A 15,698-nucleotide genomic window follows, 5' to 3' on the forward strand; every position below is an offset into this window, starting at 1 on the left:
TTGTCTGCACAGAAAGGGCCTGTCACTTAGAATGTTACGGCCTTTGTCTGTCAAGCGGATGGTTTGTGAATGTGGAAGGATTTGCCAAGACAATCTAAGAACATGTGCACATATAGTTAGAATAATATAAATGAAATAAATGAGATTGGTCAAATTAAAATCCTACCATGTTTATAACTTGACTGTATTATATAGTAGCCACAATCCTCATGTGGATATTACATACTTGAAATGAGCTGGTCTGAATTTGGATAGGCTGTAAGTATAAAATGGATCAGATTTTGAAAACTTAACACACAAAAACATATCTGTTGTAAAATATCTCAAATTTTTATATTATTTATTGAGATAATGTTTTTAATGGGTTAAGTAAGACATTAATATAAAACATAATATATATAATACAGCATTATAGAGGCCTGTAATGTAGTATAACATAATATATATAATATAACATTTTTGTTGGCTAGAGCAATGTACTGAAATGTTACCATGAAATACTTTTTCTTTCAATTTTTGGAAGTTTTATTAGCTTAAAATTATTCATTATAAAAATTAAGCGTTATAATTTTTTTGTACAACTTTTCTTGAGTTGTTTTTGCTTTGTTAAGTCCTAAAAGAACAAAGGTAAATAGATACAGACCTTAGTTTCAAGTCATTTGCCGTCTTGGATAAACAGAGCACGTAAGTAAATAGTATGCAGTTTGAGAAAGAAAATTGATACTGATAGTTTCTACAAGTATCTTACTAGATAATTTTGTGTACTTTATCAGTGCTCTGCTAACTTTATCTCTGTCAGAGTTATAGTTTCCTTAATTGTGGTTAACTGAAATGGTCTCTTTATGTTTTAGAGCCGATAGTAGATTATTTTAACTAGTTTAAAATATGTCCACTTACTAGAAAATTTATTAGAGGATATAATTAAAAATGAGCATTTTCCAGAATATTATGAAATGTATGCCCTACTGTATGATCTCATAAGATACTGTCTTCATTTGTTTATATTAAATAAAAACTTTGAGGTGAAGTTCTTTTTCCATTACAGGTCTATTAGAGACAAATATTCTTATATTTATTTTTGTAAAATTACTAAGACAATAGCATATGTCGAAATAAAATTAATATTCTGCATAGTAGTTTATATTGAATATTAATGTTGGTATTTCACCATTTCTTTCCCTTACTAAAGCATAATTTACCCTCAGAATAAGGATGGTGAGCCAGAGTACAATCCTTGTGGAAAGTATATGGTAAAACTTCACCTCAATGGTGTCCCCAGAAAGGTGAATAATGTTTCTCTCCATTGTCAACCCCTTCTCTCTTCCCTACCTTTGAATCTTGAGTAGAGTCATTAAGAAATGTTATTTATGTAAACATGTAAAAAGTCAGTTTAGTTGATTTTGACTCTGTGATATTATACATATTACTACCAATAACATCATCAATAATAATTAAAAATAAAAAATCATGGCAAGCATAGTCTTTTAAAAAATTAGTTTGGGAAAATTTGTAGAAAGCTCCCAAGAAGTAGCATTGAGCTAACGATTGCTTATGCTTAAAATGAATTTTAATCTGGTGGTCATTAGTACGTTTTTGATTAAAAAGATATCAAACACAGTAAGTCCATTAGAACAATTTATATGTGTAAATCGAGATGTAAGACATCTTTAATATTGTTTTCCTTTGTGAAATATATACGTAGTTTTAAATTGCAAATCTTTCTTTAAGGATTCCGAACCATGCCGTAAGGGCCTTGTATTGTTAGGATTTTCTAGCTCCTGTCAACTCATTAAGTCCAGGGATCAACACTGGGAACTTGTTGGGCTTCTTAGGTGGTGCTAGTGATAAAGAACTTGCCTGCCAATGTAGGAGACGCGGCAGTGCAGAGACGTGGGTTTGATTCTCTGGGTCGGGAAGATCCGTGGAGGAGGGCATGGCAACTCACTCCAGTATTCTTGCCTGGAGAATCCCATGGACAGAGGAGCCCAGGAGGCTACAGTCCATCAGGTTGCAAAGAGTCGGACACGACTGAAGTGACTTAGCATGCACGCACACAAGAATTGGTTAGAATTTCTGAACTTGGGCCTCATCCTGGACCTGCTGAATCAGAATGCACATTTAAACAAGATTCCAGAGTGATTCTAGTGTGGGAAACTTAGAAGTTACTCTCTAGTTGAATAAGAATCAAACTTTAGCGTGCACAGAATCATCTGGAGAGCTTGTTAAAAACGATTCCTGAGCTCCACCCCCAAAGCATCTGATTCAGTAGGTCTGCAGAAGGGCCAGAAGTTGCATATCTAACAGGTTTCTAGGTCATAGTGGTGATGATGCTGTCTGAGAACAACCTTTCAGAATGACTGCTTTAGCTGATTTCTTAAGGACCAAACAAAATTATTGGGAATGGTTTTTCTGAACTATAATTTGTAAATAATCTCTGGTTTAAAGAATCTTTTAAAATGCAGTTGCATAGTTTCTCTATTAATAGATCAAAATTCTTTTTATCCTTGTTTCCCAAATCATTCTATAATGTGAATTAGAGGCTGCATGTTTGTGGTGATTGCTTCTATGCTTCCATATTATTTAAATGTATTTTTTTAGCCATAATGTTTTACTACTAAGTATAGCATGAATCTTTTTGCAGATTTAGAGTACTGTTGTTATTTACCTTAATAGTGAGAAGCCCTTTTGTAAATATTTTAGATGTAAAGTACATTTCTAGAATCATAAGTACATTTCTAGAATCCCTAATAATTTTGTTGGTAGATCCATAACATTTTCCAACCAATTGGCTCCAAGTTAATACCTGAGAGGGAGATTAAGTTATAAACCTTAAGAAAGGCATCACAAAACATTTTACAATTGATCAATTTCCAGAAATATGAAACTACCATTATCTTAGTAATTGACATAGCATGCCTTTTATTTTATCAGTATAAGAGGTGTGGAAGTTTTTTGATAGGAAAGATTTTAAGATATTTTGTACCACCTAAGGAAATGAATGTTCTCTTTCTCCAGGTGATAATTGATGACCAGTTACCTGTTGATCACAAGGGAGAATTGCTCTGTTCTTATTCTAACAACAAAAGTGAATTGTGGGTTTCTCTCATAGAAAAGGCTTACATGAAAGTCATGGGAGGATATGATTTCCCAGGATCCAATTCAGTAAGTGATAAGGTGATCCAGACACAGGCTTATGCTACCTAATATGATTATTCTAAGTTTGAAAGATTGTAGATGATGTATTTGGTTTAAATGAAAACATTACCGGCCCCTGAAAAATATTGATCAGTCACTTACTATGGGAGCACATGTTTTCTTTTGTAAGGTTATTTGCACATTGTGTAGATTTAGTATTCAGGAAAGCCTGAAGTGTGTGTCTACTATTCTGGTGGGATACAGGGCCAAATAAATGTAGTGTACCTTCCCAAAGAAGCCTCTGCAAATCAAAGGGATGTGTCATAGTGTCATCCTTGTGTGTTTTTTTATATTTATAAATTCAGGCTCAAGGAGTTTTGGGTTAGTTTTTCCCAACCTTAACACACAACTTTATGTGTAAAATCAAGGTATCTGCCAGTGTCCTTTAGTTGTCAACTACAGCCTTATGCCAGAATTATTCATACTAGCATGACTTTAAAATATAACACTAATCAGCCTGTAGCCTTAGAAAAGGCATTTACCCTTTTTTAGCTTCTTTGCTTGTCTGTAATAATGGGGATAATACCCACCTCTCAAGAACTGTAAAGATTAAATGAGGTAATATATGCAAATCACCTGTTACTCACACCTGGTTAGTATCCTAGCCTAGTGCCTGGCCTCCTCCATCCTGCTTATAATGCTAGTCAAAGAGTGTATAGGTCATAGTTAAAGGGAGAAGGATGTTAGAATTTCTTCCCAACCTCCACGTCCAATTGCTCTGTCCTTCAAATATTTTCAGTTTTCTAATCCACTGCCTGTTGATTTACCAAGTCAGCTTAGAGAGGGAATGAGCATAAATGCAACTGTCATCAGCAGCAGCAGCACAGTTTTTTCTATTAAACGTTTTGAGTTTTCATCATATTTTTCAGTAAACGTATTCTGGAAAAGCAGCAGAGATTGTAAGGAAAAGACAGGCTTGTGCTTAAATCCAGCTGGGAATTTGAGTTAAGTAAGAGGTTTATTTTCCTGGAGAAGGAAAATGCAACCCACCCAATAATGAAAGATGTATTATCCCTGGAGAAGGAAATGGCAATGCACTCCAGTATTTTTGCCTGGAAAATCCCGTGGACCGAGGAGCCTGGCGGGCTACAGGCCGTAGAGTCACAAAGAGTCGGACACGACTGAGCACACACATACAAGAGATTTGTACTGATAGAAAACAACTTACTACCTTCTGATTTATTCCGATCAGAATCATCGTATCAGATCAGTGAGATTCAATAGCTACCCTGGGGATTCACTTAAGAGCTTGAAAACCAGAGTGACAGTCCTAACTGTTTATGTTGCAGAACATTGATCTTCATGCCCTGACTGGGTGGATACCAGAGAGGATCGCCATGCATTCAGACAGCCAGACTTTCAGCAAGGACAATTCCTTCCGAATGCTTTACCAAAGGTAAACACTTCTCTCTCTCTCTTTTGTACTAAAAGAGGCTATTTAAAAACTTCATGTCTTGTTGAGAATGGATATTGCAGAGGCTGTCATTTTCAGTTATTAGGGAAGTTGTGTTTTTAAAATATTCACTTTATGCATTCGCTCCAGCCAGCCTTCAGTGATGCTTGCAGTTAATCCAGATGGTAGATAATCCAAAACATTTGGATAAAGGAATATTGGAACAACTATTTTGTACTTCCTGAGTACTTACCAATTTGAGGGTAGGTGGGAAAAGAGGGTGAGAACAATAAGATAGCTTAAGCCTTAATATGGATCATCCATGTGAAGAACTGGAAAACTGTGTGTACAATAATACACATTCAGTCTTGAAACCAGAAAGCTCAGTGACTTGACAAATAAAATGATACGGCTTTGAGAGAAATGCACTTGGTATTTCCCATCTTCACCTTTATTTGTAAATCATTTGAAAATTTAGCATTTATTTTTCTTCATTGATAGGTTTCTGAGAATTAGTTTGTCTAAAACTAGGAGGGTAAACAAATAAATGTGATAGTTTTTTCTGATTTGCTGTAAAATAAAAATGTACTTCACTGGTGGGTGTTGAGAATAGCCTGTTTTAGAAAAGATTTCCACTTTGTGGAAATTTTCATGGAAGCCACAAGACGAAAGGCAAGATGGTGTAATCTGCGATACGGATGTGTTTACCTTTGGTTATTGATCTGTTGGGCCCATTCCAGATTTCACAAAGGAGATGTCCTCATCACCGCGTCCACTGGAGTGATGACCGAGGCTGAAGGCGAGAAGTGGGGCCTGGTCCCCACACACGCGTACGCTGTGCTGGACATCAGGGAGTTCAAGGTCCCACCTCATATTTCATTGCCCTTGCTTTCCTCATTTACTAGTAAGACATTGCAGGCACTCCAAATAACATATGAGCTCTTTAAATACTGATAAATCAAGATTTAGACCAAGTTTGAAAACCAGTCTTCCTATTACTTTCAACAGCTTGACCTCTACCATTGGACATTGTGAATAAAAAGGTGGGAATTGTAAAGACAGTGGCAGGACAGATATTGACAATGGAACAGGAACGTTGCATGCCTCTTTTTTTTTTGGTCCATAAAAGTAGTAGGGTTGAGGTGAACACATGTCCCTCAAGGTTGTGGGCTGTCGGCTGGGTTTGGGGCTCAATCACAGTGTCAGACTGTAGAGCGTTCAGTGAACACTTGTGCACAGACGGAAAATAAGAGGATACCTGTGAACAAGACACACGCCAGTGGGTTTGCAGGCGTCTTCCCAGCAGCCCTTGCACGCTGTGAGGCCTTTTTTAGATCCTTTCTCTGTGTTCGGATGTTGGCACACTGACTTTATTACTTCTCATGTTACTGGTTAGTTATTTTTCACTGAAAAATACATCTGTACAATGGATTAGAAAATACAAAAATCGTTAAGGAAAGAGCTCTCTCCCTGATGGTATAGAAACGAAGCTGTCTAGTTACTGAAAGGTTTAACTAGCTGTATATTCCAGTTTTCCTGCTTAATCTTACAGAAACAAGTAGTGATCAGTCACCAAGAACAGGGTACTGCTGTGTATTAATTAGATTGGTTTTCTTATGTGGCACATGGAACTGTATGAATTATGAAGGCAATAAGGATGTGCTGCAACATTTAAAAATTTATAGTCTTAAAGCCACTGTTGTGCCACTAACCATTCTGTATAGAATTGTGTCTCCCTTTAAGGGTGGCATAAAAATTGACTGCATAAAGCAAAAAAATAAAAATTTATATGAAATTAAATAAACTGAGGTATCTGTATTTGTTTAGGAATGTATTTTGCCACAAAAAGCAAGTTAAACATTGAGAGTAACAGTTGCTATTATTTAATAATAATTTTACTATTAGAATATCCTTTGAGATAGGTGTTAATGAATGTGTCTGGCAAGAGATTTAAATTTAGACTGAAACAGTCAATATGAAAGTAAGCTTGACTAGGAGGAAAATTTCTGTAAAGACACATCATTTACTTCAAGAAATAAGACTGTTTGTTCTGATTGTTTAAGGGAAACTGGAAAAATAACATATTTGAGAGAAAACAGGTACCTGTGGTTTAACTTAAAAACAAAGCATTAAAAAATTATTAAATTTCAGTGAAGTAAGCTTTTCAGATAACAGCCTTGTTAAGAATCAGTAGCATTATTCACACAGTATCAGTTTGATGTGTCGGTTATTCTGTAATGATTAAGGTTGCCTGTTTTTTTATACTTTATTTTAAATTGAGGTGTGATAGATGTGCGGGCCTGCGTTAGATCCAGGTGGACAGCATAGGGATGTGATAGTCCTGGCACATCACAGGATAGTCACCATCTGTCCCCATACGAAGTTATCACAGTATTACTGACTGTATTCCCAGCGCTGAACATGTCATCCCCATTACTGGTTTATTTTGTAGCTGGTAGTTTGTGCCTCTCAATCTCCCTGGCCTGTTTTACTCGTAGCCTCCACACCCCATCCCACTCAGGCAACCACCTATTTTTCTCTGTATCTGAATCTGTTTCTGTATTGTTTGCTCATTTGTTTTGTTTTTTTGGATTCCACACATATGATTCATCACTGATGGTATTTTTCTTTCTCTAACAGTTTCAGTTAGCATAATACCCTCAATATCCATCTTGCATTTGTCACAAATGGCAAGATTTCATTTTTTTTTATGGCTAACATTTCATTGTATATATGTATACCAGTTTTTGGTGTTTTTTTAATCCATTCATATATCAATAGATTAGTTGCTTCTATATCTTGGCTCTTGTATATAATGTTGCAGTGAACATTGGTGTGCATATGTGTTTTTCAGATTAGTGTTTTTATTTTCTATGAACAAATACCCAGAAGTGAGACTGCGTCATCATGTGGCAGTTCTATTTTTAATTTTTTGAGGAGTCACCATACTGTCTTCATAATGCCTACACCCAGTTTACATTCCCACCAAAAGTGCGTTTCCTTACATCCTTGCCAACATTTGTTATTTGTTGTCTTTTTCACCATAGCTGTTCTGACAGATGTAAAGTGATATCTCATTGGTGGTTTTGGTTTACATTTTCCTGATTAGTGATGTTGAGCATCTTTTCATATATGTATTGGCCATCTGTATATCATCTTTGGAAAAAAATGAATATTCAAGTCCTTTGCCCATTTTTAAAATTAGGTTCTATTTTTTTCATGTTGAGCTGTAAGAGTTCTTCGTATATTTTGGATATTGTCCCCTTATCAGATATATTATTTGCAAATATTTTCTCCCATTCAGTAGGTGGCCTTTTCATTTTGTTGTTAATTTCCTTCACCTTGCAAAGTTTCGTAGTTTGATGTAACATCATTAGTTTGTTTTTGCTTTTGTTTCCCTTGCCTGAGGAGACAGATAGAAAAATATTGCCAAGGACCATACTGCTTATATCTTCCTCTAGGAGTTTGATGATTTCAGGACTTATATTTAAGTCTTTAATCCATTTTGAGTTTATTTTTGTATATGATAATAAGATATTGTTCCTGTTCCATCTGTGTTTTTTTTTAACATGTAACTATCCAAGTTTCCTAACACTGTTTATTGAAGAAACTGTTTTTTCCCCTCTGTATATTTTTGGCTCCTTTATAATAAGTTAGTTATGATATAAGTATGGGTTTATTTCTGGGCTCTGTACTGTTCCATTGATATATGTGCCTGTTTTTATGCCAGTACCATATTGTTTTGATTACTGTAGCTTTGTAGTAGAGCTTGAAATCAGGGAATGTGAGACTTTATAGCTTTGTTTTTCTTTCTCAAGATTGTTTTGGCTATTTGGGGTCTTTTGTATTTCCATCCAAATTTTAGTAACTTGTTCTAGTTCTGGGAAAATTGTCCTTGGTATTTCAACAGGTATTGTAGTGAATCTGTAGATTGCCTTGGGTTGTATGGTCATTTTAACAACATTAATTCTTGAATCCATGAGCATGATATAGCTTTCCATTTGTTTGTGTCATCTTTAATTTCTTGCATCAGTGTCTTACAGTTTTCAGAGTGTAAGCCTACTTCCTTGGTTAGTTTTGTTCCTCGATATTTTATTATTTTTGTTGCAATTGGAAATGAAAGCTATTTTCTTAATTTCTCTTATAGTTGTTAGTGTATAGAAGCATAACAGACTACTGTATATTAATTTTGTATCCTATAGCTTTACCAAATTCACTTAGTAGTTCTAATAGTTTCTTGGTGGCATCTTCAGGATTTTCTGTGTATAGTATCATGTCTTATGCAAACAGTGACAGTCCTGTTTCTTACTTAACAGTTTGGATTCCCTTTATTTCTTTCTCTTGTCTAATTGCTGTGGCTAGGACCTTGAATGAAAATGGCAAGAGCAGACATCTTGTCTTGTTCCTGATCTTAGAGGGGATGTTTTCGGTTTTTCACTGTTGAGTATGAAGTTAGCTGTAGGCTTGTCATATACGGCCTTTATTATGTTATGGTCCCTCTCTACCCACCTTGTTGAGAGTTTTTATCATAAATAGATGTTGAATTTTGTTCAAGCTTCTTCTGCCTCTATAGAAAAGACCGTATGATTTTTATTCTTCAATTTGTTAATGTGGTGTTATCCCCTTGATTGATTTTGATTTGCAGATGTTGAATTGTCTTTGCATCCATGTGATAAATCCCACTTGATCCTGGTGTGTGACCTTTTAATGTATTGTTGGGTTTGGTTTGCTAGTATTCTGTTGAGGATTTTTGCATCTGTGTCCATCAGTGATAGATACTGGCCTGTGATTTTCCTTTCTTGTGGTATTTTTCGTTTTGGTATCAGAAATGCTGGTCTTTGAGAATTAGTTTGGAAGCATTCCTTCTTCTTCAGCTCTTTGGAATACTTAGAGAAAGATAGATGTTAATGCTTCTTTAAACATTCAATAGAATTCACCCATTACTGTCTGGTCCTGGACTTTATTTGTTGAGAGTTTGTAAATTACTGGTTCAGCTTCATCACTGGTAGTTGATTGGTTCACATCTTGTGTTTCTTCCTGATTCCATCTGGAGAGATTGTACATTTCCAGGAATTTATCCATTTCTCCCAGGTTGTCCATTTTACTGGTGTATAATTGTTTGTAGTAACTTCTTATGATCATTTGTACTTCTGTGGTGTCAGTTGTAGCGTCTTTCTTATTTCTGATTTGACTTATTTGGGCTCTCTTTCTTGATGAGTTTAATTAAGAATTTGTCAATTTTGTTTATATTTTCAACAAACCAGGTCTTACTTTCACTTATCTTTTCTTTTATTTTTTTTAGTTTCTATTTCATTTATTTCTGCTCTGATCTTTATGATTTCTTTCCTTCCACTAACTTTGGGTTTTGTTTGTTTTTTTTCTAGTTCCTTGAGGTATAAAGTTAGGTGTTTGAGACTTTTATTTCCAAGGTAGTCCTGTATCACCATAAACGTCCCTTTTAAAATTGCTTTTGCTGCATCCCATAGATTGTGATTGTTGTGTTTCCACTTTTATTTATCTCAAGATGGTTTTAAGTTTCCTCTTGGGCTTCTTCAGTGGCCTGTCAGTTGTTTAGTTTAAGTTTCCTCTTTGGCCTCTTCAGTGCCCTGTCAGTTGTTCAGTTGCAGAGTGCTTAGCTTTTATATGTTTGTGGCTTTTGCAGTTCTTTCTTGTGCTTGATTTCTAGTCTTAGATTCTTGTGGTCAGAAAAGATGTTTGATGTGGTTTCAGTCTTTTTAAATTTATTGAGACTTGTTTTGAGGCCTGGTGCGTGATTTGTCTTGGAGAATGTTCTGTGTGCACTTGAAAAGGATGTGTATTCAGCTGTTTTTGGATGGGATGTTACGTAGATATCTATTAAGTCCATTGGGTCTAATGTGTAATATAAGTGGTTTTCTTAATGATGATTTTTCTGCCTAGGTGATTTATCCATTGATACAAGTGTGTGTTACTGCCTCCTAGTAATTTTGTGTTCCTGTTCATTTTTCCCATTATGTCTGTTAATATTTGCTTGATGTATTTGGGTGCTCTTATGTTGGGCGCATGCTGCTGCTGCTAAGTCGCTTCAGTCGTGTCCGACTCTGTGCGACCCCATAGACGGCAGCCCACCAGGCTCCCTCACCCCTGGGATTCTCCAGGCAAGAACGCTGGAGTGGGTTGCCATTTCCTTCTCCAATGCATGAAAGTGAAAATGAAGTTGCTCAGTCGTGTCTGACTCTTAGTGACCCCATGGCCTACAGCCTACCAGGCTCCTCCCTCCATGGGATTTTCCAGGCGAGAGTACTGGAGTGGGTTGCCATTGCCTTCTCCCTGTTGGGTGCATATATATTTAAAATTGTATCTTTTTCTTGGATTGATCCTTTTAAAATTATGTAATGCTCTTCATTGTCTCTTGTTACAGCCTCTGTTTTAAACTCTATTTTGTCTGATACAAAATATTGCTATCCCAGCTTTCTTTTTGTTACCATTTACACGGAATGCCTTTTTCCATACCCTCCCTTGGAGTCTGTGTGTGTCTTTAGATCTGAACTGAGTCTCTTGTAGGCAGCACTTATATGGGTCTCATTTTCTTTATTTTTTTATTAATTATTATTCTATTTTCTTTATCTACTGTATGTCTTCTGATTTAGTCTGTTTACATTTAAAGTAATTATTGATAGGTACTTGTTCATTGTTTAGGGTTAGTTTTGTAGTTTTTTTGGTTCCTTTCTTCTTTTGCTCTCTCACTGTGATTGATGCCTGTCTTTAGTGTTATGTTTGGATTCCTTCCTTGTCTTTTCTGTGTGTATCTATTAGAGATTTTTGATTTGTGGTTACCATGAGGTTTGCGTGCTGTATGCTGTGCTCAAACGCTCAGTCATGTCTGACTCTTTGTGACCCCGTGAACTGTAGCCCACCAGGCTCCTCTGTCCATGGGATTTTCCTGGCAAGAATACTGGAGTGGGTTGCCATTTCCTCCTGCAGGGGATCTTCCTGACCCAGGGATTGAACCCATGTCTCTTATGTCTCCTAAATTGACAAGCAGATTCTTTACTATTAGCGCCACCTGGGAAGTCCCAAGGTGTGCATAGCAACACATATACATCATGTGTGTGTGCATATACATATATTTACATATGATTATTTTAAGTTCACGTCCTTTTAAGTTCAAATGCATTCTAACAACTATGCATTTTTACTGACACTGTCCACATTTCACGTGTCTGGCATCACATTTTACATCTCTTTGTTTTATGTATCCCTTCAGTTCAGTTCAGCCGCTCAGTCCTGTCTGACTCTTTGTGACCCCATGGACTACAGCACGCCACGCCTCCCTGTCATCACCAACTCCTGGAGTTTACTCAGACTAATGTCCATCGAGTTGGTGATGCCATCCAAACATCTCATCCTCTGTCATCCCCTTCTCCTCCTGCCTTCAGTCTCCCAGCATCAGAGTCTTTTCCAGTGAGTCAGTTCTTCACATGAGGTGGCCAAAGTATTGGAGTTTCAGCTTCAACATCAGTCCTTCCAATGAACACCCAGGACTGATCTCCTTTAGGATGGACTGGTTGGACCTCCTTGCAGTCCAAGGGACTCTCAAGAGTCTTCTCCAACACCACAGTTCAAAAGCATCAGTTCTTGGGCGCTCAGCTTTCTTCACAGTCCAACTCTCACATCCATACATGACCACTGGAAAAACCATAGCCTTGACTAGACGGACCTTTGTTGGCATGTGTGTATCTCTTACCGTACCTTTAAGTTATGTGTGTATCCCTTAACCATACATATTGTACATATAAATGATTTTACTGCTGTTGTTTATTAACCTCTTTGCCAGCTGTGTAAGTAATTTATCTACTGGCTTTACTCTGTGTAGTGTGTGTGTGTATGTGAGTCGTTCAGTCGTGTCCGACCCTTTGTGACCCCATGGACTGTAGCCCCCTGGGCTCCCATGTCCATGGGATTCTCCAGGCAGGGTTGCTGGAGTGGGTTGCCATTTCCTTCTCTGGGAGATCTTCCCAACCCAAGGACCAAACCCTGGTCTCCTGCATTACAGGCAGATTCTTTCCCGTTTGAGCCACCAGGGAAGCCCCCTTTATTATATACCCACATTTACCAATAAGATTTTTCCTTTTGTAATTTTCTAATTTCTGGTTGTGGCCTTTTCTTTTTCACTCAGAGACGTACTTAGAGATGTAAAGTGGGTTTAGTAGTGCCAAACTCTTAGCTTTTGTTTATCTGTGAAACTGTCTTATCTTTTCCTCAAATCTAAATGATAACCTTATTCTTGGCTGTAGGCTTTTTTACCTTTCAGTACTTTTAATATATTGTGCCTTTCCCTTCTGACCTGCAAGGTTATGCTACAAGTCAGCTGATGGTCGTATGGGAATTTCCTTGCTCTTCTCTTGCTGATTTTAAGATTTTCTCTTTGCCAATAATTTTTCCTGTTTTAATTGCAGTGTATCTTGGTGTGGACCTTTTTGGGATCATCTTGTTTGGGACTTTCTGAGCTTCCTACGCCTGGATGTCTGTTTTCTTCCCCAGAGTAGGGAAGTCTTTCAGCTGTGATTTCTTCATTTAAGTTCTCTACCCCTTTCTGTATTCTTCTTCTCAGACCCCTGTGATGTGAATGTTAGGTCGATATGCTTGATGTTGTCCCAGAAGTCTCTTAAAGTATGCTCATTTTTAAAATTGCTTTTCTTTCTTCAACTAGGGTGGTTTCTACTTCTCGGTGATTCATTCCACTGTATCATCTAATCTAGCACTGATTACTTCTGCTGCTACTGCTACTGCTAAGTCACTTCAGTCGTGTCCGACTCTGTGCGACCCCATAGATGGCAGCCCACCAGGCTCCACCGTCCCTGGGATTCTCCAGGCAAGAATACTGGAGTGGGTTGCCATTTCCTTCTCCAGTGCATGAAAGGGAAAAGTGAAAGTGAAGTCGCTCAGTCGTGTCCAACTCTCAGCGACCCCATGGACTGTAGCCTACCAGGCTTCTCCGTCCATGGGATTTTCCAGGCAAGAGTACTGGAGTGGGGTGCCATTGCCTTCTAGTATGTGTTTTTTATTTCCCCTATTGTATTACTCGGCTGTTTGTTTCTTTGTATTTTCTAAACATCTCACTGTGTTCATCCATTCTCCTGAGTTCATTGAACATCTTATTGATCATTACCTTGAACTCTTTATCAGGTAGATTGCTTAGTTCTTCTTTCCTGAATTCATTGATCATCTTAATGATCATTACCCTGAACTCTTTATCAGGTAGATTGCTTAGTTCTTCTTCTGGGGTTTCTTTGTTCCTTCACTGGGGACATTTTCTTCTTTTGCCTGTTTCTGCCTCGTTTTGTTTTTATTTTTGTGTATTAACTGTGTCACCTGTGTTTCTTGGTCTTGGAGAAGTGGAGATGCCCCTGTGGAGGAGGCATTCTGTGGGCCCAGCAGCACACCCCTCCGCTCCGCCAAGCTCGGTGCCCGAGCAGTGCCCTCTGTCGGCTGCATGGGCCCTTCTATGGACCACCACGAGCTCAGTTGGACACCAGGCCCTGCCTCACACACAGGCTGCCAGGCATGGGTGGGCACAGTCAGGTCCCAGAGCAGCTGTCTGAGCAGCCCGGGGGTCCTAGAGCTGGTGCTGACGTGCTAATGGGTCAGGCGTGTGAAGATGGAGTGAAGTGTGGCCTGGTGATGGGTTTCTTTACCGTGATAATGCTCACATTCACATCAAAATTCTGTGAAGGTTACTGAGGAGAAGCAAAACCAGCCTGAGCAAGCAGGCTTCTCCGCTCTGGAATTGGCTCTGGTTTCCCTCTGAAAGGTTGCTGCTGTGAGCCACGTGTTAAGCCAGGATTCGTGATCTGCGGAGGAGAGGATTTTGGTGTGAGTTCAGAGATGAAGCGTGACTACTTGGAGCTTCTTGTGTAGCAAAGTTTTATTAAAGTACAATAGAGATAGAGAAAGCTTCTAACAGACATCAGAAGGAGACAGAAAGAGTGCCCCCTTGCTAGATTTTAGCAAGGTGTTTTATGTCTCTTAGCAAGCCATTAATCAGATAGGAGAGACGGCTCAAGGCTGAGGGAGTGTCACTGGGCCCCTCGCCCACAGTACCATTTTTGAGATAGGGTGGCAGAGGTGTGTCATCCCCCAGCCATAAAACAGTTGATAGGATGCTGGTTTATTGAGCCATTATCAGCCCAAGGTTTGAGAAAAGGAAAAAAGTTAGTTTTAGGCAGAACTATTTGGAAGAAAGGCAGTTTCCAAAGCAAATACATAGTTTCATTAATATAGCTTAAAAACATTTCCATGAGGAAAACATTGGTTTGCTCAAGGCAGAACCAGATGCCCTCAAAACAGGATCAAAAGATGCCTCTTTGACTTTTGTGTAGAGAAAGAGAAAGGTCTGCCAGTTGCCATGAGGAAAACATTGGTTTGCTCAAGGCAGAACCAGATGCCCTCAAAACAGGATCAAAAGATGCCTCTTTGACTTTTGTGTAGAGAAGGAGAAAGGTCTGCCGGTTGCAGTTTGTTTCCTCCTGCCGCTTGGGGACCTCTGGCCTTCTTGCCTGTTACCCTCTCCCTTTTGTTCATGTGATCTCTTTGTAGTCAGGGTTGATCTTGCCCTAAAGGCTTTTCATCTGTGTTAGAATTTACGGGGGTTTCTTTATTATCTTTGGGTACAGATTTGAAGAATTTCCTGGGTTCATCATTTTTATGTTATTTGTGCTATCAGCTTTTAGATACCTTTTCTATTTCAAAATATTTCCATATTGATCCATTCAGGCTTTTTTCTCTAGAACTCTTTCATACAGATTTGCCTCATCTTTGACTAAAACTACTTCCAATCTTATATCATTTGTGACTTTACTTAGTGATATTTCCTTATTAATACTTGAGTGAAAGTATTATCCTTTTGTTTGACTGCCTCAAACCTCTTGTGTATTTTATGATCTTCACTTTAGTCTCAGTTATCCTTGTTTGGGTAATTTTTTTTTTTTGTCTACTTGAGGTAATATTCCATAGTCCATTTTGATGGTACATCTCCATTTTAAGCTGCTGTCTTTAAATTCAGACCAAGGGATCCCTGAGCCTGTGCAAGGCTTTTCCTTTGCTGCCACTTGGAAATAACTGGACATGG

The 15,698-nt window shown here is 38.0% G+C and overlaps 1 protein-coding gene across 8 annotated transcripts in view; it reads left to right on the plus strand.

Moving 5' to 3' along the window:
• Positions 1–15,698, plus strand: part of CAPN7 (calpain 7) — a 46,239-nt gene that overhangs the window by 18,167 nt on the left and 12,374 nt on the right. For all 8 annotated transcript variants that reach the window (XM_081573218.1, XM_081573217.1, XM_081573219.1 and 5 more), the window contains 4 exons: positions 1,190–1,283; positions 3,016–3,162; positions 4,485–4,591; positions 5,329–5,449. In XM_081573218.1, the coding sequence (XP_081429344.1) occupies positions 1,190–1,283; positions 3,016–3,162; positions 4,485–4,591; positions 5,329–5,449 (469 nt within the window). The remainder of the gene's footprint in view (positions 1–1,189; positions 1,284–3,015; positions 3,163–4,484; positions 4,592–5,328; positions 5,450–15,698) is intronic.

This window comes from Giraffa tippelskirchi, chromosome 2 (assembly GCF_054371585.1).
Source record: "Giraffa tippelskirchi isolate mGirTip1 chromosome 2, T2T-mGirTip1v1.2.pri, whole genome shotgun sequence".
Taxonomy (NCBI): domain Eukaryota; kingdom Metazoa; phylum Chordata; class Mammalia; order Artiodactyla; family Giraffidae; genus Giraffa; species Giraffa tippelskirchi.